Raw genomic sequence first — 21,873 nt, forward strand, 5'->3', positions numbered from 1 at the left:
TTTGATACCTCGCACTCGCTGTTCCATCTTTTGCTTAAGATCATTCACCATCATAGAATGAATTGGGTTGACAGTTCTCACTGCATGATAGGTGATATTGACACTGCTTGAAGTAATGGCGTTAGTAACTTGGGCGCTTACAGTGGGGTTGTGATATACCTACTCAGCTTCTAACTCCCTTCGATATTTGAAGTGAGCCTCCGGGGACTCCGAGATTCTTTTTTCTGCTCTTCGGTGTATGCAAAATTTAGGCCATTTGGCGTTTTTTCCGCAAGGAAGTTGCTGGAGATCCAAGTCGGACTACGAACGAAATTAACCAGACTTTTTGCTTTTGGTTGCAATCTTGTCACACATTGAATATCCGAGGAGCCGTTCCCTATAAACGCAATATTCCTGTCGGTCCAGTCATAATCATGGTCCCTAGAAAATTTAGGTTATCGAAATCAAACCTCACTGTTGTCATTTGGATGACTTACCATTTCGAAGTGTGGACAAGTTTGCCTTTGAAGTCCGACAACCCCTCGATTTCTGGCAATGTATATTTGCTAGAAAAGAATGTTTGTGTAAGCTTTTCTGATGATCATATTTTAGCCACATAAAGGGAATCTACCTATCCCGCCCGCTTGCGTTTACTAGGATATCAGCCTCATCATGCTGGAGTGATCCTAGTTGGTCGATCTCGATATTCCATTTTCCCGACTCGTTATTCCACACGGTACTCTTGACCTGGGAATTAAATTGAATGTCTTTGTCAAGATTCCACTTTCTCGTCGTGCGCTGAATGTAGTCCTGTATCTCTGCTCCGGGGCCAAGGAAATGAGACCAATTGGGGTTTGGTTCAAATAGGAAAGTATAGATATCTAAAGGGAGATTAGAATCCAAATTCAACATGAAAGGCATTTATAATTGAAGCCATACGGTAAGGTACATCACTATGCAAATATTTAGCTTGTTGCCCAATATCGCATATGAACTAACGGCATGCCTTGACTTACCATGACAGTTCTGGGTAAGTGTTCACAAACCATACCCCACCGACTCCAGGGTTCTTGTCATAAATCACCAAGTCGATTGTGTCGTTTATTTTAAGCTCGTGGTATATCTTATGAGCCAATGTTAAACCAGCAAAGCCAGCCCCAATACATACCATCTGAAGCTTGCGTCTAGTGTATGCGGGCTTATCTGAAAAAGGGACCCAATTCTGCGGAAACTCGTCGTTTACAACTCGGCTTGCCGAAGATTCGGCGGTACGATACCCGTTTGCTGTTCCATTTGGAGACATTTTTCAAAGGTAAAGAGATGTTTTACTTGAGTGATGAAAAAGAGAGAACGTGCTTGCAAGAGGGGTTGGCTCTTTAATTATAATGGAGATTCTCCATTCTAGCTTCTGCTCACTAATGCAAGGCAACGCAAACAATGACTTGAGATAGTGTGATGACCCCCAAAATCATGAAGCCATATTATGGAGCGTCGTTCGCGCTTTCTGCGGTAATCATGATCAAGTATTTTAAGTTTAAACCGTTGTCCATATGGCGCACTGTTCAAGAATCGAGATCTACGGAGCCGTTTCAATTCAACGACATTGCTCAAATAAAGGTTTAGATCTCAATAAGACCGCGCCTTGTCCTCTGTGTATCCTCGAAGGGAGACTCTATCCGTGCGCTGCACCGTAGGTAGTCAGTAGCGCTAAACCTATTCAGATAACCATACAGCCAACATTTGAAGTTAAAGCAACACTTGAGCGCCAGTAGCAAGACTAGGCATCTTAATTGGTAGGAGATTCTATCCCCTTGGGCAGGCCGGGACGGAGTGGAGTAAGAGCATAAGAACCACTCTAATTGGTGCTCAAACAGTTGGTGGGTCTACTTCGACCATCCTAGAATGTAAACTCCCAAGTCTTTCTAGTGAGAGACGAAATACCATAGTATACATTAGAAACGTCAGATAAGCATGAAGATCCGAATGGGTATACTTATATTGATATAACGAGTCATCATTGTCCACCGATATTTTTATTTCTATATTTAGAGTAAACAGTGTCCAGGCGTGGTAAAGACCGTGACCACTATCGACTAGTAAAGGCCGCCATCAGTAGTAAGCTAGCGAGTCTTGGCAACTGGTAGCTTAAGGGGTTAATAGAGCCGATCGTTTAGCAAACATAAATAGCATCCCTCACTTGTATAGATGTCAAATTTGTTGTTGATATGCTCCTTTTCAATCTAGTGTTTATGCTTCGCCAATTTTGGCCCTTTATGCCACTGCAATGACACGGGGTTAATAATTTTTCTTCCATTGCCGACGCACTATACATGGTAGTATACGAACTTAAGGCCATCTCAGGCTAGATCACATTCGCCATATCTCATGCAGCTAGGTGAGCATTGTCACAAAATGCAGCCACCCCCTCCTGCTCCCTCCTTTCTGTCTATTCACTGCAGCCACAAGTTCCCCCGACAAATAAGAATACGTTCCAACCCTTCTTGTATGCACTGTACCCTTACGCGAGCCAAGCGTATATCCATGGTTATTGGCTTCAGTACACCAATAATTTAACGCATGAAAACCAACATCACTAGGCAGCCTATTTGATGCTAAAGAACCTGTGTAGAGGCTAATAATATTTTATGGAGTTATTTATCCAATTTCAGATCAAATGTAGCCTATCATATTAGAGACACATGAAGATCTCGTAATGTAGCTGGCTAGAAACAGTAGACAACCTCCGTAAAAGAAAGGAGGTTACCCTTACTAGCCGAGGGTGACTTCAGAGATCAACATCGCACGGAGTATACACCAATAAGCTCTCTTTAAACTCAGCTGAGGTCACACAAGAGCATTTGGGGTAAGTCGTATAGAGTAAAGACGCCAGCTGAATAAAATTCATCTGCTGTCATGGTGAATTTTCGGCAAGTTCTGGCGACCATTATCTTATTAAAAACTCTCGAGTCTACAGGGAGGACCTTTTTGAATAGGAGAGCATTTCCTTGTATTCTTTTTATAAACCACGAGATTGGTAGACAAATTTGCTTCCGAGTCAATCCGAATCAGTTTGCTCCAGATGTATTTCACAAAGCTCTTAACTGTCGTGGCAGCTTGCCTCGTTCTCTACCAAGTCATCTCACGGATTTCAACATGGCTGCAGAAGAATTCCACAAACAGGCAGGAATATAACTTGAAAGATGAAATTATCCTAGTTACTGGAGGAAGCGGTGGTATAGGAAAACAAATCGTCGAAGATCTTCACAAGAGACAAGCTCGAGTTATAATCCTCGACGTCAAGAAGCCTGCATTCGAACTTCCGCCTGGCATGACCTTCCATGAAGTCGACTTGAGATCATCAGAGTCCATTATGCAAGTAGCAACTCAAATTCGGGAGTCTCAAGGGGACCCTGCTGTCATCGTCAATAACGCTGGCGTTTGTCATATCGCCCCTCTACTTGAGAAATCAGAACAGGCCATCCGCGACACCTTTGAGGTAAATACTATCTCACACTTTCTTATCGCCAAGGCCTTCCTACCTTCTATGATTCAGAAGAATCACGGCCACATAATCACTGTTGCGAGTGTTGCGAGCTTCGTGACAGTCGGTGGCATGGTAGATTATTGTTGCACCAAGGCCAGTGCAGTGGCCTTTCATGAAGGAATCAGACAAGAGCTTAAAGCTTGGTATAAAGCTTCTAATGTGAAAACAAGGTTAGTCTTGAAGAAAGGCATGATAAGAGTCCAAAGACGAGTTAGTAAAGTGTGATTTGACTGAAATTTCTTTGCATATTAGTATTATTCATCCTCTTTGGGTCGATACACCGATGATCAAAAGCTTGACTGATGACCAAACACATTTCCGCCAACCTGTTATGAGTCCGCAGGCCGTCTCAGATGCTGTTGTTGAACAAATCGTATTGCGGAGGGGGGATCAAATCATCTTGCCTCGAACTATGGGAATAGCTGGGTATCTGAGGGCTTTCCCTCATTGGTTGCAGGAGATTGTACGGTCTTTTCACTCGGAAATTGTATGGAAAATCGGGGAGGTAGCACCTATTAAGAGCTAACTCGCTTCTGAAGACGCCCATGGACTCATTTTCCCCCTTAACTCGAAATTTAATTTCGGACTTAATTGATATATGAATGGCGCTATGAAATTGGAACAATAAATTCTATCAAATTTTCAAACTTCTTAAACTTCTCAAATAGCCCCTTCTCCCTTATATCATTTTCACACAGCCATACAAGCTATGGACATCTTCTTGTAAGTATCTGATGATCCATACCCAACTGCTTGTGAAAGATCCCACTTCATACTAACATATGGCCAACAAATACGCCCATCACCCATAGTAACCATATCACCAGCAACGTAGACATCAGTGGTCTTAACCGCCTCTCCAACATTCACACCCTTCGAGTTCACCTCTTGAAAGAAAGACCCAGCAAACTCACCCCGACATCCCATTGCAATGAAATCACAGGTTGGACCCGAGATCTCTTCCCAAGTAACCAGGGCAGAATCCCCATCAAATACAGCAACATGAGCATTCGAGCAATCATTCGACCCGTTCGTAATCCAATTCACCTGGCTATCCCCATCCTCTTCGCCAACGGTAGATGTCGCCTGATCCCCAACCAAAGTATACTTATCTGAGAACAACGCAATCGCCACATTCCTCCCATTCGTCCGATTATTAACATGCGTATAACCATCTCCCATCCACGTATTCTCAGTAACATCAATAGCACCTCTCGAAACCCATGCAAAAATAAACCTGGTACTGTTATAAAATCGATCCAAAGCACTATAGCTCCCCGACATTCCACCCATAGGTTCCCCTGAGGCACCATTAGTGGTATTCTCATTCGAGATCTTGACTCCGTCATTCGTCATTCCCTGCGTTTTCGTATTCAACCAGATAGCACCCTGGTCTTCGGCACAGATACTTGCGAACGGAGCCTTAACAGTCTCTTTAAATGCAATTCCGGTGTTATGGCTACATCCCCAAGAACTACTTGCGCCTTCAATATCAACCACATCTCCACTCGTGTTAACGTACTGGATACTATCGCCGTAGTGTCCTGATGCGTCGCCAGAGTAATCGGTTACAACGAAGTATGCGCCGTATGTCTCGGATTTCAAGGAATAGACCAGGTCCCCGTTCATATCGGGGGATGCGGAGAGACCATCAGCTGCGTGGAGGTTTGGGCCACCGAGCCAGGTCTTCCATGTTTCATTGCCGTTTGTGTATCTGTAGATTACTGCGACGGGGGTGTTATCTGGTGGTGCGTTCGTGGTGCCTGATGGCATTGCTTCGTTGACTAGGACGGCGAAACCATCGTTGTGAGCGACTAGGCCTCCGGCTGGGATGTGTTAGTATATAATGTCCTATGGGGTAGGGGTTGATGTGATGGGGTGGGATCATTGACATACCTTCTTTTCCTCCGGTAATGGTGATAGAGGTGCCGGTTGCTTTGAAGGTGGTTGGGTCTAGTTGTTGGACATGGACGTCTGTCTCGGTGGAGTCGAGGTAGGCGATGTATGCTGATTTTCCGTTGGGGGAGACAGCGAATGGAGTTCGTCGGTGGTGAGGGTACCCGGTCCAGTAGGCGGCCTTGACGGGGTTGAAGGCATAGTCGAGTGTTAATACATCGACGTGGGTTGTAAGATTTGATTCGGTAAGGGCGGCGGTGCTACCTAGTAGCATGGAGAGTGCCGAGATGATGAACTTGACGTGCATTTTGAAGAGTCGACGATGCCCATTGGCCGTTACTCAACTTAAGGGTTTTACAGTTATATTGTATTTTCTCACCAACATGGAGTATTTATACTAAAATGTCCATTTCACGTGAGAAGATTAAGATGTAAAACACGGGTTGATTGGAGAGTCTAGTTCGGGGGAGGTGCTCATATCAGGACGATGACTGTTTCATAAATGCCAAGAGGACCCTCCTTACGGTGAAATGCCCTTGGGGCTCTGTATGTGAGACCGCCCAGAGATGAAGGAGGTGAACAATTATGTGAGGTGTAAGAAAATTCTGTTTCGTCTTTATCTATCTCAAACGTGTCACTATTTTCGACACCGGGCTTGTGTACTTCATGCTAAAAGCTACAGTTTCAGGATCTAGTAAAAGATTATGCACAGAAAAATAATAGCGCTAAGCACTGTTTCCATTAATCATATCGTCGATTGTTGTCATTGCAACAGGCGTCACCACGCCTCTTAAGCTTCATGTATCATGCAGGCATCCTTGAAATCCAGAAAGAAATCACAGACCGCTACTCAGTGTCAACATTACATACAGCTAGTGTTCAAAAGGAGATCTGAACGCATCCATACCAGAAGCTAGCAGATCATCAGAAGAAATAAGAAAGTAAAGAAGGAAAAAAAATAGCGCGGGTATGGCATCACACTACCAGGACTGGTAATGTCTCGCGCATCGGGACAGGTATGAGCAAAAATCCTCGTATCATAGCGGGGAAATGTGTCGCCGATGGGAATTGTGTATATGTACAAGCCATTTCAATGTAAAATGTATGTCAACAAACTCTAGGATGCCACAAGTTCCAGAGACAAACCCTGTGGGAAAAGCAATCAAAATGATATACAACGACTTCAGTGTGACAGGAAAAGTTATTCCGCAGCAGCCTTTCTGCCTGTGGGAATTGGCGCTTTGGTCGATGGCTTCTTCTTTCCAATCACAAGGCCTTCATCTTCAGATTCATCAAATTCGTCTTCGTCATCACAATAGTACCGAGATTCATCTTCCTCAGAGGGGCGAGGTGATGGTTGAGGATAAGCTTTGACGGTCTCGCCTGTTCGTAGAATCGAAGGCACAGACGATGAGTCATCGGAATCCTTGGACTGAGAGCACATTCCGTCACCAGAGAGAGAGGAAGCACCAGATACGACAGACGGAATGCTAGGATGAGACGCGCTTTGAGACATGCCGCTAGTAAAGTCTTCAGCGGAGGACGAAGAGATAGTGATGGCGGATGGGGCAGATGTAGTGAGACCATTGCTGGGAGGGTTGACAGGACAGCCAGTATCCGGTGAAACAATTGTGGGCAAATGAAGGGAGTCGGTTGAGACCATCGCACTTTCAGTGTGCGACACCAATGCATTATCTGCGCTGGGCTCAACATCACTTCTCCGGCGGCGCAAGAGAGCTTCCTTGGTTAGGTTGAACGACTCTGCGGAGGATTTACCAGCGAGCTGCTGGGAGCGGTTGCGTCGGTGCGCGGATGCCATAGCGGAGTTGCGGGAGGAAGGGGGAGGAGCCTGGGCATGCCAAAGACCAGGTATGCGTACCTGACCTAATGCAGAAGCGCTACTAAAAGCAAGGCTGGGCTCAGAACGGCGATCGCCATCTAGAGAAACTGCATCTGCGGAAGGTGATGTACGTCGGCTTCGACTGCCATTTTGTGCTCCACGCGAAGAGCGGCGGTGGGCACCGGTAAAAAGACTGCCAAAACTGGTAGTCCCTAAAGCCTCAATGATTGATGGTGTGCCGGTCCGTGGTCGGATGATTGTTGGAGAATCGAAACTCGACTGCCTCACTGTTTTAATAGATTCTGCTGTAGACAGAGAAGACTTTGCTCGTCGAGGAGGGGCAGGGCGTGCTTTGCCAGTTGAAATAAGAACAGTAGGCTTGCTGTCAGGCGTCAATGCGGATTCGAAATAATGACCCCAGGATTGCTCCTCTACTGGGCTTGCTGTAACGCTCTGAGCGAGAGGATGTTCTCCTTGGGAGCTAAACTTGGACGCTCGAATATCTTCATCGCCTTTCAAACTCGAACGGCGACTAGCAACTGGCGTTTTCCCAAACGTACTCATGCTGGAAGCCGAAGATAAAGTATCTGACGAATTGTTTGATCGCTTGCGGGGTTCCTTTTCCTTGGAAGAGCGACCACCAAACCATTTTGCCACATTAGAGCGAACGCGTTGGATGAACGGGACCTTGCTGACGGCACTTGTGACTTCTTCATTGGAAACCTCAATTCTCTTGCCCTTGCTTTGGAAGCCTGGGTCACTTTCTTCAACCCATGCTCGTGGGTTGGGAAGACCGCGTAGAGTCCATGGATGGTGTTTAATTTCCTTCAAGGTAATGCGCTTGAAAGGATCTTTCGTCAATAAGCGGCGTAGTAGATCATACACCTCATCATCAATGTCCTCATAAACAAGCTCATCACTATTGCGACAATTCATCTGATCGTCACCTAGCAATTCATCTTTGATAGGGACTAGACGCTTGCGTGGGATGAAAACTTCTTTTTTCACAATAGTTTGAAACATGCTGTACTCATCATCTGAAACAAATGGAAGCCGACCAAAGATCATTCCGTAGAGAGTCACACCCAGGGACCAGACATCGATGGCTCCGGTAATCTTAGGCACTGACCCGATAATCTCCAGGAAATCTTCACCGGTGTAGCACAGCTCAGGGGCGTAGAAAGCAGGAGTGCCGACGGTCTTTGATAATTCTCGAGCATCGTCCAATTCTGTTGCGTCGGTCTCGCGCAAATCTTCTTCCTCTTCATCGCGCATGGGCCGTCCTAAGTATGACACGCCAAAATCGGAAATTTTGACACGGTAATTACTAGTGACCAGGAGGTTCGCTGGCTTGATATCACGATGGATGATACCTTGGAAGTGAAGATACTCTAACCCAAGGACGGAGTCTCGAAAAGCGGTGCGTGCCTCATCGATAGTCAGGCAAGGAACATAAGACATGTCATCCCTATCAGCGGACCACTCTGGTTCAGATGGAGCATATCCAAAGCTGCTGGATGCTGTGCTGAAGCGTCGTTCGAAGGGATAGTCTGTGTAGGCACCATACATGGTGCCTTCGACCGCCGCCAAAGATGATTCGTGGCTGGAGGACTGGCTGGGAGATCCATCTGTGACAGCCGCAGATCTAGTTGATGATCGTCTCATTGCAATGGCTAACCCTTCCCCGCCTTCTTCTTCTTCTTCCTCGTCTGACTCTGCGCCGTGCTCGAGACTCCAAGCGGGGATTGGCCCTTGCTGTGCATCTGCGGCCTGCGCTTCAACTCGTTCTCTGGCCTTCTCTCGCTGACGACGTAAATGTTGAGCAGTGCGAATAAATTGTTGACTCTCTTCCACAAAGGCAGGGGTATCAGGGATCCCAGCCATCTCACGATCAAGTCGTAACTTGTCAACGTGCACGATTTCTCGAAGTCCCCTTTTGCGCCAGACGATTTCACCTTTCTCCACATACTCTAACACTATGTAAACCTTTTGTCGATTAGGGTCATCAATGACCTCCAGTAAACTAACAACATTGGGGTGTCGGGCTTTCTTCAAGATGGCAACCTCTTTTTTCACTTTGTCCTCTGCGTCTCCGAGCTTGCCAAGTCGACGTCGTTTGGAGTAGCGCTGTACAATTTTGATAGCAACTTTTTGTTTGGTTGTGACATGGCAGCCTAGCTTAACTTTGCCATGCTCACCTCGTCCAAGTTCTTCCAAAATCTCGTATTGGTTAATTAGTTTGTTCCCCGTCACCAAGTCCCGATCCACTTCCGCCGTGTGTGTTTCCTTTGGAGGCTGAAGATGGCTAGGATGTAGACCTGGACTTTCGATGAAACCTTCTTCGTTGGAAGCCAATGGTGGGGTATTTCTGGGGCTCCTCATCGAGAAAAGACCTGGACTCGACATCGGGGTATTCCCAGCAGTACGAACCGGCCGTGAAAACCGAGGGGCCGGCTCGGCCTGTGAAGGGTAAGAGCTGCGGGACCGTACATGCGGCGGTTGCGAAGTCGGATGGATCTGGGATTGTAAAGAGGCATAGGACTGGTCGGGGTAGACTGGATATTCGGGCGTATGTTCCGAGTGTCGAGATGTTCTGCGAGGGCTGCGTCCAACACTGCCATTGCCCTTGTCCGATCGTACATCGACCACGATATCCTCGTTAAGGGCTTGTAGTGAGCTTGATGAAGAGCGAGTCGAGGGGGCTCGGGAGGATGGGTAAACGTGAGGGTAGGCCTGACGGAGAGTCGCTTGGGCCTCGGATATCTCGGCGGAGGAGGGTACAGGTATAGGTGCTTGTTTGGTGGTTGTTTGTCGAGGCTCCGGTTTGTCATTTGTATTCAGTAATGATAGGGCCTGCAGCGTCTCTTCAGACCGATACATTGGCGGCTTGGAGTCCCCGCCATGGCCATTTTGAGAAGCCGACTGCTCTGGCTCCTCATAACCAGGGACCGAGGACTCGTGTTCCGACATATTCAGTCCTCCCGTATATTTTTAAACGTAGTTTTTGAAAGGAGGAGGAAGATTTAGGCGTGCGTGCCAACGGTGCCAATAATCCAGTTGAGCATCCTTCTCACGGTGGTATTTTCCCCTTGAATTTCGTGTCAATGTGGAGTATATCTAAGAGCTGGTGAATAGCTCGAATTGCACGATGGAATGAACCCGCATTACTTTCGGCGTTGGATCTGAAGGGCAGATTTGGCACGAGGAAACCGTGTACCGGACAACGGGCCGCCAAAGGGATGAAGATCGAGGTAGGCCTGCTACTGCACGAGGGAATCGGACGATACTAAACACGTAGACACGTGGACGGGAATTTTGATACGACGGGCGAAAAAAGAGAGCGCGGTCAATGGGAGATGCGACTATATAATATACTCGGTGTCGAAATCGGTGTTGTCGAACGGGCCACAAGAAGAGGGGGGGGGAAGCGGCCGAGCGAGATCGGAGGTTAGGGACCGGACACAATGCAGGTAAGGAAAGTTCCAAATGAACGGCGGAGATGAAAGAAAAAGAAGAAGAGAGTCCTCCACGATTGAAGATGGGAAACAGGTAGAAAGGAGGGAGAGTTGGATTGGGGAGTGGGTAATAAGGCAGAGCGAAGGTCGGATGCCAAGGGAACAGCGAGAGAGGAAAATCAGTTAATGACGATGGAGAAAATGGGTCAAAATGAATGGGAAAAAATCCTAAAAAAAAAGACCCAGTAAATTCAAATAAATCAATTTTAAAGAAAAAAAAATTTGATTATAACAATGAAAAGAATACGATGTACTGCATTTTTACTTCATTATTCTTATTTGCCTCGAATCATAATTAACTACTAATAAGTACTGGTAATGGGGATTAAGATGATTGTCGGTGTCGGTGCTCATGTAATAAATAGGCTTAGACAGTACTAAACAGCCACTAAAAGAGGGTCCGGTACATCAGAGGTACATAGGTCTGGTTGGAGCGGTAATGGGCCCGTACTGACCTGGTATATTTGGTATATTTGGTATTTATGGTTGACACTGTGACTGCTTGGCTTCTTCGGCCGACACTCCGGCGTGGCGATCTTCTGCTTTTTCATTTTTTTTTCCCTTTCTCTTTTAATTTAAGGGCTCGACCTATAGATGGGTGTCCACCGGGCTCTGATAGTATCTAACACCCATGGGCTATGCTCGCCTGGTCCCGAGTCGCCGAATTGCATTCAGACTACACTCTACTCCCGGATCAAATGTGGCTTAGACTCTTGACCTGCTCATCTATACATTTGACGGTTAACCATGGACCATGCATCCCTGGAATATAAAGACCGGTTTCTTATTCTATCCTCAATGTGTCTCGACCCAAAGAGGGCATCGGATGACTCGACCATATACTTCATAAATACTTGCATCTACGCGCGTTCCATACAATCCAACATTGGACTTCCTAGGTCTGACTTTCTTTCCCCGTATTGCCTGCCTTTCGGCGAACGAGCCTGCCATCCAGATTGTCTCATCCCGCCAATCGCATCTGTTCCCTCCTCGGCGCAGCGATGGCTCAGCTTATTTAACGTGTAAACCAACTTCTGGTAAGAACCCGGGCATCTGGAGACGAGGAATGTATTCCCATCATTACTTGCTCACTTCAGGTGTTCGTGGGTCCGATACCCCGGCTTTTTATTTAATCATTCTTTTTAATCTTTACTCTTTTTTAAAATAAAAAATTCTGGTACATTTTTCGCCATCTGATGGGCCAGGGCAAACCTGTAACCCTCGCTAATGTTTCGCTGTTTCGCTGTTTCGCTTTCGCCCCGGACATGGCGGCGAGCCGGGGGGCGTAGGAATCGGGATGCACGATGCGTACATAGTCTGCCACTGCGCGGCCACACTAGCGTTGGTTCGTGGGGGTGGCCCCAATGATGCGGAGGCCGTTGGATCACCTTTCGATCAAACACCAAGGCCTAACTAAATGGAGTGGGATTTGATTTCCCCCCATTTTCCTCGCTCGTTTCATAATATCATATACCTAGGCTATATGTGTCCATTTTATAATCCGTCGAGACTGGGACATTCTTCCTGTCCGTCGCTCTTCTTGTTTCGTCTGATCTCACAAGCAAACTCACCAGCTCCTTAGCCTCGAAATATCCTCGACGCCCGAGCGCGAGTCCGTGCGCATCGAGAGTTGCAAAGCCGGATGGAGCGATACTTACGTCATGCACAGGGTCTGGGCCCCTTAATTAACCAACTTACTTCTTCGCTCTCTCTTCATTTCTTGCTTCAGAATTTCTCCGGAAAGTCAAGAGTTGATCTGGATATTGCAAGTGCGGAGATATAACGGAGATGATCATGATACTGTAAGCTGTATACATACCATCGATGCACTAGCTTGGATGCGACCACGGCATGCCCTTATCCCAGTCCAGGAGTGCAGGAGAGTAATTTCCGACTAGGATGAATATCAATGATTTACATTAATTATACTTTGAACGCACTGTCCAACTCCAACGACCCGCATTTTTCTTCTTCACTTCTGTTCTGTGGCGTGCAAATCTGAATCCATCATTCTTTCTTAACCAGCTTGGCCCTCGTTATTTTCTTCCTCTTCTTTTAATATTACCGTATTATCATGTGTACGATCATTGACCCCAAATTATCTTAGTAGCGGATCTATCCATCAGCCATAAAAGATCAGCTGTACGGCGTACATTTAGTCAACAGTACCCGAAGTCGTGCATATCCAGTAGCCCGATACAGTCTTGGAAGCCGACAATGGTCAGTGCCCAATGTCCAATGTCCATTCATTTCAACCGGACAAGTATACCACAAGTTACAACACTCAAGAAGAGGATATGGGGAGACCATAATAACACAGTATCTATGTACTAACCCCCAAAATAATGTGCAGGCGGGCGCATTCATTCTCGGAGCTTGCCTGTTCCATCCACATCCACCTGGGCAGGAGATATTTGCCCCCCCTCTCCTCTCTCCTGCGACTCCACACAATAGAAATAGAAAAAACCGCAAAGTCAACCCCTTGGCGCTTGACTTTAGCCCGCCCGCTAAAATCTTCCTCATTTTAATTTCCTGCGACTTTGATGGCAACCCCGCATTGGGTGCTCGGTCGGTTGATCCGACACACGACTCCTCCCTCATTAGTCTCTACTAGTACCAAGTACAATGTCCCATTTCCCCAGCAGGACTAGTTGTGGCAATGCCTATTGGTTATAATGTGCGAATACGGACTGGATACCTCTGCGGTTTCAGGCCCAGGACCATAGCTCCGTGACAGACTAACATAGCGCTAACAACATTCTAACCGATCTGGGCCCCAACACCTCCCTCGACTTAGCGTCCATAATTCAACTTAACTCAAATGATTTCTTTTCTCTCCCTTTCTCTTGTTATTTGTTAAAAATAACATTGACCCCGGAAATGACAGTAACACTAAACTTAATATGTATACCACCTTACATCGCTATACTTTCTCTCTTCGCCCCAGCGCCCTGAGCCCCCGCGCGCCTCATACGCACCGAGGCGATCAGTGCACAAAATGTGAATTTTTAACCCCGACTTGACCTACTATGGATGTACTGAACTGAACAGTCTCGAGGCTTTTCCCTTTCGGGGTCCCTGGCTCGTTAGCCCGTCTGCCGTGTGACATAAGCGGCGCGCGTCTTGCCTCAATCCCGTGTCTTTGGGCGTGCCACATTCCTCTCTTGCTTAATACTCTGTGTTAACGTCTTGAGACCAATTCACAACCTGACAGGGAGTACAATGCCGCAGGCACGGTGTTACTGTTCTTTATCCATCACCAAGAGGTGTAATAGATGCAAATAGAAGCAAAGCATGTGCTAACCTTCACCCCGCCTTATAGAAATAGAAATAGAAGTAAAATTTTAAAAATTGACTGGTGGCTGAAATGTCGACATCAGCGCTAAGCTCACCCTATGGCTGAACTAATATTCTAGTACATGTGTAGCATGTGTATGCATATGCATAAGACAGTGATACATAGTATAGTACGTATATTTCAAATGTTATATATGCGCGTAACAAGTACATAGATCATGATGTTGTCGGTGTGCGTTTAAGTATTAGCTGGGCTGGATACGATTTTGATGTCTGATTCATCCTTACCTCAAGGTTATAGTTACTCTTCTTATACGTTTCAGGTTACACTAGAAAAAGAATCGGGCATTTGATATGTGAGCCTGTTGCGTTACGGATTTGGATTATGATGCATGGCCAAGGATTCACAGCTCGCCTTGCTTCCCGTTCCATGTGAAATGCCTGTAATAGGCATCTTGCCTAAATCTTCTCTGTGCCCAATACTGAGGTTTTGAAGGCTAAAATATCCGAGAAGCAGTATTGAATATAATCAGAGCATATCGACTGGAGGATTTGAAGTATTTGGCATTTTTGATTGTTGTAACTTGGCATATTATTATTCGAGAACTGTTGTGGCAACATGTACCAACATCAGTTTCCTTCTCGAGTTTCTCTTTATCATCCTCATCATCCTTGGAGACCTCGGGAGTACTAGTAGTCTTTGTATTAGATCCGCATACGGAAGGAGGTGCCCTTCTTCCAGTGGGAATATGTTGGGAACCCTTGCTTTGCAAAACTTGAATGTCACATATGTTAGCTTCGAGTCTCCTCCAATACGAAAATATGCTCATTGAGGTGATAATTTTAATTCGTTACTTAACGGTCTAGTATCTTCTGCCAGTGGAATATTATAATTCAGCATCAACGATTTATTTTCTCGGCACTAATAGGTAGTAACTTGAACCTTCTAGTCAAGAAGTACCCTGTAATGGACAGACATATGATATTTCACAATTGGTGTACATTATTAATGATCAATCAGCATATGCTCATGCATTTCATCGTGTACTTCTAACTTATACGAACGACACGCTCGCAAACAAATTATCCGGCATATATTTCAATATACGGCGAGAAAGTAAAGAAAATTTCAATCAGTGGCCTGATCTACCTAAGTCAAATAGAACGAAAAATTCAATCAATAGTGGCAAGTCATACAAGTGATGTGAAATGCATCTAGCTCAAATAAGCTAGACAGGCCGAACAAACGGTCAAAGCATTTGAAACGGGACATTCCTAAGCAGAAACAAGACCGTTTGGTATTGGTGCATTCAGACCTTGTCCTAAAACGCAATATTAGACCAGGATATTCGGCACGCCGTCACAGATGCGGCGGGTGGCTGACCCGACCTCATGGAAAACGAGACAAGGATGCTTTTTCCTTCTCAGCTCGTGAGTAGCTGACATCGAACAGGGTTTTTCTTCGACCTCATCTTCACGCATTTTGCTAGAGCCTCTGATCAGCGTTCATAATATGGAAAAAGCAAAAAACATCAGTGCATGAACATGCAAAGCCCCTGACAGGCTGCCACTCCGCACAGAGCCTTGTCAGCATGGCATGGCGCTAGGATTGACAGTCCTTCTTAGCGGCTGGTCTAAAAGCACCAGGATTTATGTGGCTCGACCTAGGATTTGACATGCATGGCCGGCTAGATAACCCTTGCTTGCGATGGGCGGGTACATTGACACATCACAGAAGATGCGACGCTATGCATGGGCCCTAAAGTGTACCCTTAAAGGAACTTTTTGAAATGATTGGTCCGGCCGGCGACGTGGCTTAATATAATATGTATGTAGCTTGACAAGGTTTTTTCTAATCGCTCTTGGATTTCCTCAAGTTCCTATTGGAAAAAATATTGTTGCCTCCCCGAGATCGGCCTTAGACTTTTTTCTTGTCCTTAATCTTTATGGAAAAAGCTCTGCAGTATTAATTAAGTCGGTTTCTCGGCCTCACTGTAATGTAGACAAGCACTGTTACAGTGTTACCTATGCGCCTTTTGCAGATTGGTCCGTCGAACTTTGGACCAGATGGAGATCAGCTAGGCGCCGTATCGTTGGGATTTTGGCTATGCTGCGAACCGGCTACACAGCACTCGGCGCCGTAGGATTTGGGTCCGTCCACTGATACCTTGCGGTATGATTGTTCTCTTGCCACTGTATAGTAGATAGATGAGAAGGCGGATGATTTGGGAGTTTGAGAGGAGAGGCTAGAACTCCCGTGGCGTGGGGTTGGCGTGACAACCCAGGCCAGCCCGAGGCCTCTTCCATGGATCACTGTCAGCCATGGGCCCACAATACAAGGACCCGTAGTCATTGACGTCCCGAATAGGGGCATCTTAGAAATGGTGATGCTGTGAAATAACTTGGCACATTTTGGCTTGGAAGAGCCAATTGAAAAAGATCAATGGCTCCTATCTCTTGGCTATGCGAGTTTGAGGCAGGATAGCCGATCTATTCAACGTCTAGCTATAGTCTCGCTTTCTCTTTGTCCGCAAGGATTTGATGGCTAGAAGTGTTAGAGATTAGTTCTTTCTTTTATGCGTCCTTCAAAATCGATGTATCAATATACTATTTTAATCTTTTCATTCTCATATTCAAATATACACCATCTTGGCTGTGTATTTCCCGAAAATGAATTATTGTACGAAAGCCTTTTCATCCCAGCCAGGGGAGTATATTTTCCGTACTAACTCACAGCAACCATTGATATTTTCTGTAGACGTAATCAATTCCTGTAACTATACTATCAACAAGGCTATCCTGATGTCGGAGTTTCGAATCAGTACTACCTACTGTACGTGGCTTTGTACGCACGAATATGGTGAACATAGATACGTTGAGAAATGACCTCCTCAATATGCGAATTGCTGACTCTCATTTCATATCATAGCCACTCACGATGCTTTATTGAGTTGAACTTCTCAAATGTCAAAATCCTGCCGCGCCAGATGCAACCCAGTTACTACTATGGAGTTGTTTCTGCGAAGTAACCGACATGGACTGTCGTATAATTAGGGAATATTATCTTCTCCTTCGTTTCAAGTGCCCAGGAACCACGAGTTAGCCAACCTTCTAAACGGCTTTATATTAAATTTAGATTAAAAACGACGTCAAGGCGTGATTGTGAGAGAAGAAATCAAGGTCAATGCATATCGGCAGTTTTGCACCCCCACTCTGGAGTATTGATCATGATAATGCTAGGTAGCTAGCAGGAAGACGGTTAGCCTAGTACATATAGTCCGAATTACTCTGCAAGGCACTTTACTGAGATTCTAGATGGAATCCACTTATTCATATGGATTTGCTGAAAGAACCAAGCACATCAAAGTGGGTTGATGCAATCCACGCAATCGAGCCCACCGTGATTGTCCGTTGCCCCCGCGACCATGTTGATCTCCAGCCGATCTTAGCTCGACATAATCTATTTAGCTTCCGTGTTTGGGTATTGCGAGCCTCTTAGCGTTGAGAAGTTATCTGGGAATAAAGTGAGGATCCACTCTACTAGTTTTCCTTGTTCAGTAAAAGATATTCCAGATTTCCTCGGCCCCGATCGGCCAATGTTTACACTGAGAACCATCTTGGCGGAGGCATCTACAAACATCATCATCCCACATCGCCACAATTTTCTCCCCGCCAAATTGTATTCTTGTCATTCAACTATACACTTACAACTGGGAACACATATGCTGGAGATGTCTATTACATTGAAATAGATATTTCTCCTTCCTTGTCATCCGCGTGGCACCATGCTCGTCGATCGTGGAATGCATCCCTTTCTTTAATTCCGAGTGTCTCAGATTGCGATTGCAGGCATCATGGAGCCCCGACTCCGCCCAAGATGCAGTCTTCTCCGCATTTCACCTTTTCTTCTAGCTCTCCTCAATCCTGTCGCCGCTGCGATCCCATACACGCCCTCATCCATATTTCTTTCTCCGCTTTACAATGACTCGCTGGCGTATCTCCTCCAGCCGAGCAGCTCCAATGCGGGCAAAACCGAGTTCCTATCGTTGAACGTCTCTACCACTATCGATACCAGCAAAGCATCGTTTGATACACTCCTAGAGGAGACCCCGTTCCAAGATGCCGAGAAAAATTCCACGTACCTCCCCGTCATCGACGACCACGGTGTCATCACGGTCTACACAGGCAATTGCCATAGCTCGGTCGATAAGCAGGAAATATGGCAGTTTCACCCGGACAATACCAGCGCTATAGGGAATGGAACATGGGCTCAGCTTTCACTTAAGAGTGACGCAGAGAAGACAAGGCCAAATTATCTTGCTGCGGGATTTGCATTTACTTCTAAAAACACAAGTGCAAGCTCCGTCTACTCATTCGGTGGGATGTGTCCGTTCGAGAATAGCACCGATCAAACTTGGTTGTCGAATGCAAACTACTCTCATTCAATGGTCATGCTACACCCTGGTTCCGACCAGAGTAAGTTTCGATATGATGCGACAATTACCGGCGACCGAGCACCCCCAGTCCCTGAAGCTGGAATGGCTATTATTCCGCTGTCTCCCACATTTTCAAAAACAGAAGTACAACAGGACTTTCTTATGGTTGGTGGACATACACGGGAGGCCTTTCTCAACATGTCTCAACTTGCTATATTTTCTCTGCCGCAACAAAGTTGGAGCTTCGTTACGGTCAACTCGGTACAGAAGCTTAGAACCGAACTAGCTATTCGCGATCAACCTCTCGTGACACCTCGATCCGGTCATGCGGCTGTTCTGTCCGAAGATGGCAAGAAGATCTTTGTTATTGGAGGATGGGTAGGCGATACATCTGAGGCCGCCGATCCCCAGTTCGCGGTTTTAGAGGTTGGAGACGGCTATGGTGGATCTGGGCAATGGAAATGGACCGTGCCATCTTCATCATCAGCTGCAGCTGGTATTGCTGAGGGAACTGGTTTGTATGGACATTCAGCTGCTATGCTCCCAGGTGGTATTCTGATGGTTGCTGGAGGATATACCATTCCAAAGTTGTCTTCGAAACGGTCATCTACTGAAAGAAACTCGAAGATGTATCTCTACAACTCGACGTCTGGTGATTGGGTAACATCCTATACCAACCCATCATCGCACAATTCAACAGCCTCTGCGCATCGATCCCATGGCCTCTCATCATCACAGAAGACCGGTCTCGGTGTGGGTCTGGGTCTTGGAATTCCCCTTGCCATACTTCTTATGTGGTGGGCATGGAGATATTATCAAAAGCGCCGTGTCAAGGGCTACCGAGACTCACAACTCCGTGAACTAGCCTTGGGGGCTGAGCGTGCCCATTTCTGGGGTCGTGATGACCCGCATCAGGCAAGCAGCATCCGAAGCTCTCAAATGAGCGAGAAGCTTGACCCAGCTTTAATGTATCCATGGGCAGGAAATCGCAATACCACCACACGACCTCCTTCGAAAGAGCAACATATTGAGGGGACTGAAAAAACGGGCCTTCTCACAGATACATCTAGCCCGACCAAAACTGATCGCCCGGAAAGTCGTCTATCTAGCCCAACAAAGCCGTACAGAATATCGGCCGGATACGCGGACTGGCGCCGCAGTGACAATACCAGTGAAATCCATCCGATTGATGAACGAGAAGAGGACGAGGCGATCTTCCGAGAGCGTTTGATGGCAACTGTCCCTAATGAAGAAAAGCCGCATATCCATGACCCAGAAGATCCTTTCACAGAGACTCCATACGCAACACCTCGAAGTACGATATTCGGTGTTGGACTCGGTCCTTTCTATACGAAGAGGAAATATCCTGCATCAGATGGCCGTTCTTCACCAACGCGGAGTGACCGAACGTCTACGAATCTATCCGAGGCCTCTGCACTTTCCTTCTCATCCGGGCTTACTGGTCAAGTTGGACAAATCAGAAACGTTCATGTTGATCGGCCTCTGAGTTGGGCTAGCAGCGGGGGTCATTCTCTTGGAGGAATCGCAGCGGCATCGATCCATAGTGATATGGATGGTATGACTGCACCTTCAGAGAAGTCATACTCAGCGGATTCCTACTCCACTGCTCAAACCACCATTGCTGATCGCCATGCGGAGAATATTTCTCTTCTTTTAGACGACTATGCTACCACGCCTACCGAAACCTCACCCTCCAAACTTCCACCATCACAAAAACCAAGGACATCAGATTGGATGTTACAAACTGTTCGCCGTGCCCTTACCCTCACCCGACGTGGCCCTTCAGCAGCAGCAGCAGCAGATGAAACTGAAACGGCGCAGCATGTCTCCGGCATTGACCGTCGTAGTACTGTGATTGGACCAGGTACACTCCCGAATAACGGCGGTGCCAGCACACCCCGTCGCGCTGTCTCGGCCTCTGCAGAGCTTTTCCGAAGGAAGCAAGGCGCAAAAGACTGGAACGCCAAAAAGCGCATGTCTGACAATTTTACAATGGCCCGTTCAACTCGCGATGACCTGTTTATCGGCGCCCCTGGATACCTTGGTGACGACGATACTGTAGACGAAGACGACTGGGATGTCGAGGGTGCTGCGGAGACCCGCAGGGTACAAACAACCTTCACCGTCCCTCGTGAAAAGCTACGAGTCGTCAATGCTTCTGCTGCGGATAACCTCTCCGTGCGAAGCACCAGTCGCAATTTCAGTGGAAACGCTACTGCTCGAAGGGTAAGCAAATAGACACTTTTCAAGTGATGTCTAGGGTGTCCCGTTCGTCCTTCTGATCACTCATAAATTTATGATGGACTTTTCTCTATGGGAAAAGATTGTACACAAGGCTTTATGTGCCCATGGTTTAACGACCGCTGGTTTTTTTGGCGTTGAAACATTCTGATTTGTCGTTGATTTCTTCCTGTTTTTTGTTGCTTTCACTCGCTTGATATCCATGAGGTGCTTTTGATGTTTTCTTTCCGGCGGATATGATAACGAGAGCGCTTTTTCTATTCGTTGTCTTTGCTAGACTTTTTCGTGTAAACTGCATGTGGGCTTCGGAGCATGCTCATCTGATCTGTGTGGGTGCGGACATCTGGAGTGAAAGGACTGGCGCTTGTGGCTAGATACTTTGTCCCTATTTTACAAAATGAATCACACATTTTTTAGGCTTAGTTTGATATCCCATCTTATACCACAAATACAAACAAGACTTTTAGCTCAAGGTTTTAGAGTTTTTGGTTCAAGCTCAATTTACTTTCAACTTAAGCCATAACAGTCGCCGACAATAGAGTGAATCATACCCAGTAACATCATGACGTGCTGCGTAGTTCTTTGCCTATTGTTTTCAAGTTCAAATTTTCACATTTGTCAATCTCTAATGGTAGAGCACATCATCCACCTTCAAGATCAACCCGGCTATCAACCTCGCTACAAAATGTTATCCTGTGAGGAAGAGTGCAACTTGAAGCTTGAAAAACTTAGCCTTACCTATTTGTGTTATTCACTTGGTGGAGTTGTTATACACATCTTTTTGGGGGTATTCCTTAAAGGCTATTTTTATCGGCGTTATCATACCAATGCAACAAGATTATGAAGCCTCTATAACAATCTCGATGCATCAGATAATCAATCTCGACAATCCTCTTTGTTTCCCGGCTCACAAAACATCTGCTACATTGCCCGAGCAGTATATTCCGGATCTGGATCGAGATCATTAGAAGGGGAACGCATTTGAGGAGGATGCAGCTGCAAGGCCTCGGTTTGGATGTGGTTGATATCCCAGCCATTTAAAAGAAACCTATAACGACGTATGGAGTATGGAAGGAAAAAGGAAAATTCATTGCGATCTGCTTC

At 46.3% G+C, this 21,873-nt stretch overlaps 5 protein-coding genes across 5 annotated transcripts; 2 read left to right on the forward strand and 3 right to left on the reverse strand.

Moving 5' to 3' along the window:
- Positions 1 to 170: 170 nt before the first annotated feature.
- N7478_013312 (flavin-containing monooxygenase) lies at positions 171 to 1,282 on the reverse strand (the record flags this gene model as incomplete). Its single annotated transcript, XM_056929522.1, has 6 exons — positions 171 to 420; positions 477 to 545; positions 611 to 860; positions 919 to 932; positions 996 to 1,102; positions 1,148 to 1,282. The coding sequence occupies 6 exons, from the start codon at positions 1,280 to 1,282 to the stop codon at positions 171 to 173; spliced, it is 825 nt and encodes a 274-aa protein (XP_056772884.1).
- Positions 1,283 to 3,058: 1,776 nt separating this feature from the next.
- On the forward strand, positions 3,059 to 4,049 carry N7478_013313 (uncharacterized protein; the record flags this gene model as incomplete). The annotated part of the gene is made up of 2 exons (XM_056929523.1): positions 3,059 to 3,693; positions 3,776 to 4,049. The coding sequence occupies 2 exons, from the start codon at positions 3,059 to 3,061 to the stop codon at positions 4,047 to 4,049; spliced, it is 909 nt and encodes a 302-aa protein (XP_056772885.1).
- Positions 4,050 to 4,213: 164 nt separating this feature from the next.
- Positions 4,214 to 5,726, reverse strand: N7478_013314 (uncharacterized protein; the record flags this gene model as incomplete). The annotated part of the gene is made up of 2 exons (XM_056929524.1): positions 4,214 to 5,349; positions 5,420 to 5,726. The coding sequence occupies 2 exons, from the start codon at positions 5,724 to 5,726 to the stop codon at positions 4,214 to 4,216; spliced, it is 1,443 nt and encodes a 480-aa protein (XP_056772886.1).
- Positions 5,727 to 6,620: 894 nt separating this feature from the next.
- Positions 6,621 to 10,229, reverse strand: N7478_013315 (putative serine/threonine protein kinase; the record flags this gene model as incomplete). The annotated part of the gene is made up of 1 exon (XM_056929525.1): positions 6,621 to 10,229. The coding sequence occupies one exon, from the start codon at positions 10,227 to 10,229 to the stop codon at positions 6,621 to 6,623; it is 3,609 nt and encodes a 1,202-aa protein (XP_056772887.1).
- Positions 10,230 to 17,925: 7,696 nt separating this feature from the next.
- Positions 17,926 to 20,766, forward strand: N7478_013316 (uncharacterized protein; the record flags this gene model as incomplete). Its single annotated transcript, XM_056929526.1, has 1 exon — positions 17,926 to 20,766. The coding sequence occupies one exon, from the start codon at positions 17,926 to 17,928 to the stop codon at positions 20,764 to 20,766; it is 2,841 nt and encodes a 946-aa protein (XP_056772888.1).
- Between the last annotated feature and the right edge of the window lie 1,107 nt (positions 20,767 to 21,873).

The sequence above is a fragment of the Penicillium angulare genome (genome assembly GCF_028827245.1).
Source record: "Penicillium angulare strain IBT 27051 chromosome Unknown utg000012l_segment0_segment0, whole genome shotgun sequence".
NCBI lineage: Eukaryota > Fungi > Ascomycota > Eurotiomycetes > Eurotiales > Aspergillaceae > Penicillium > Penicillium angulare.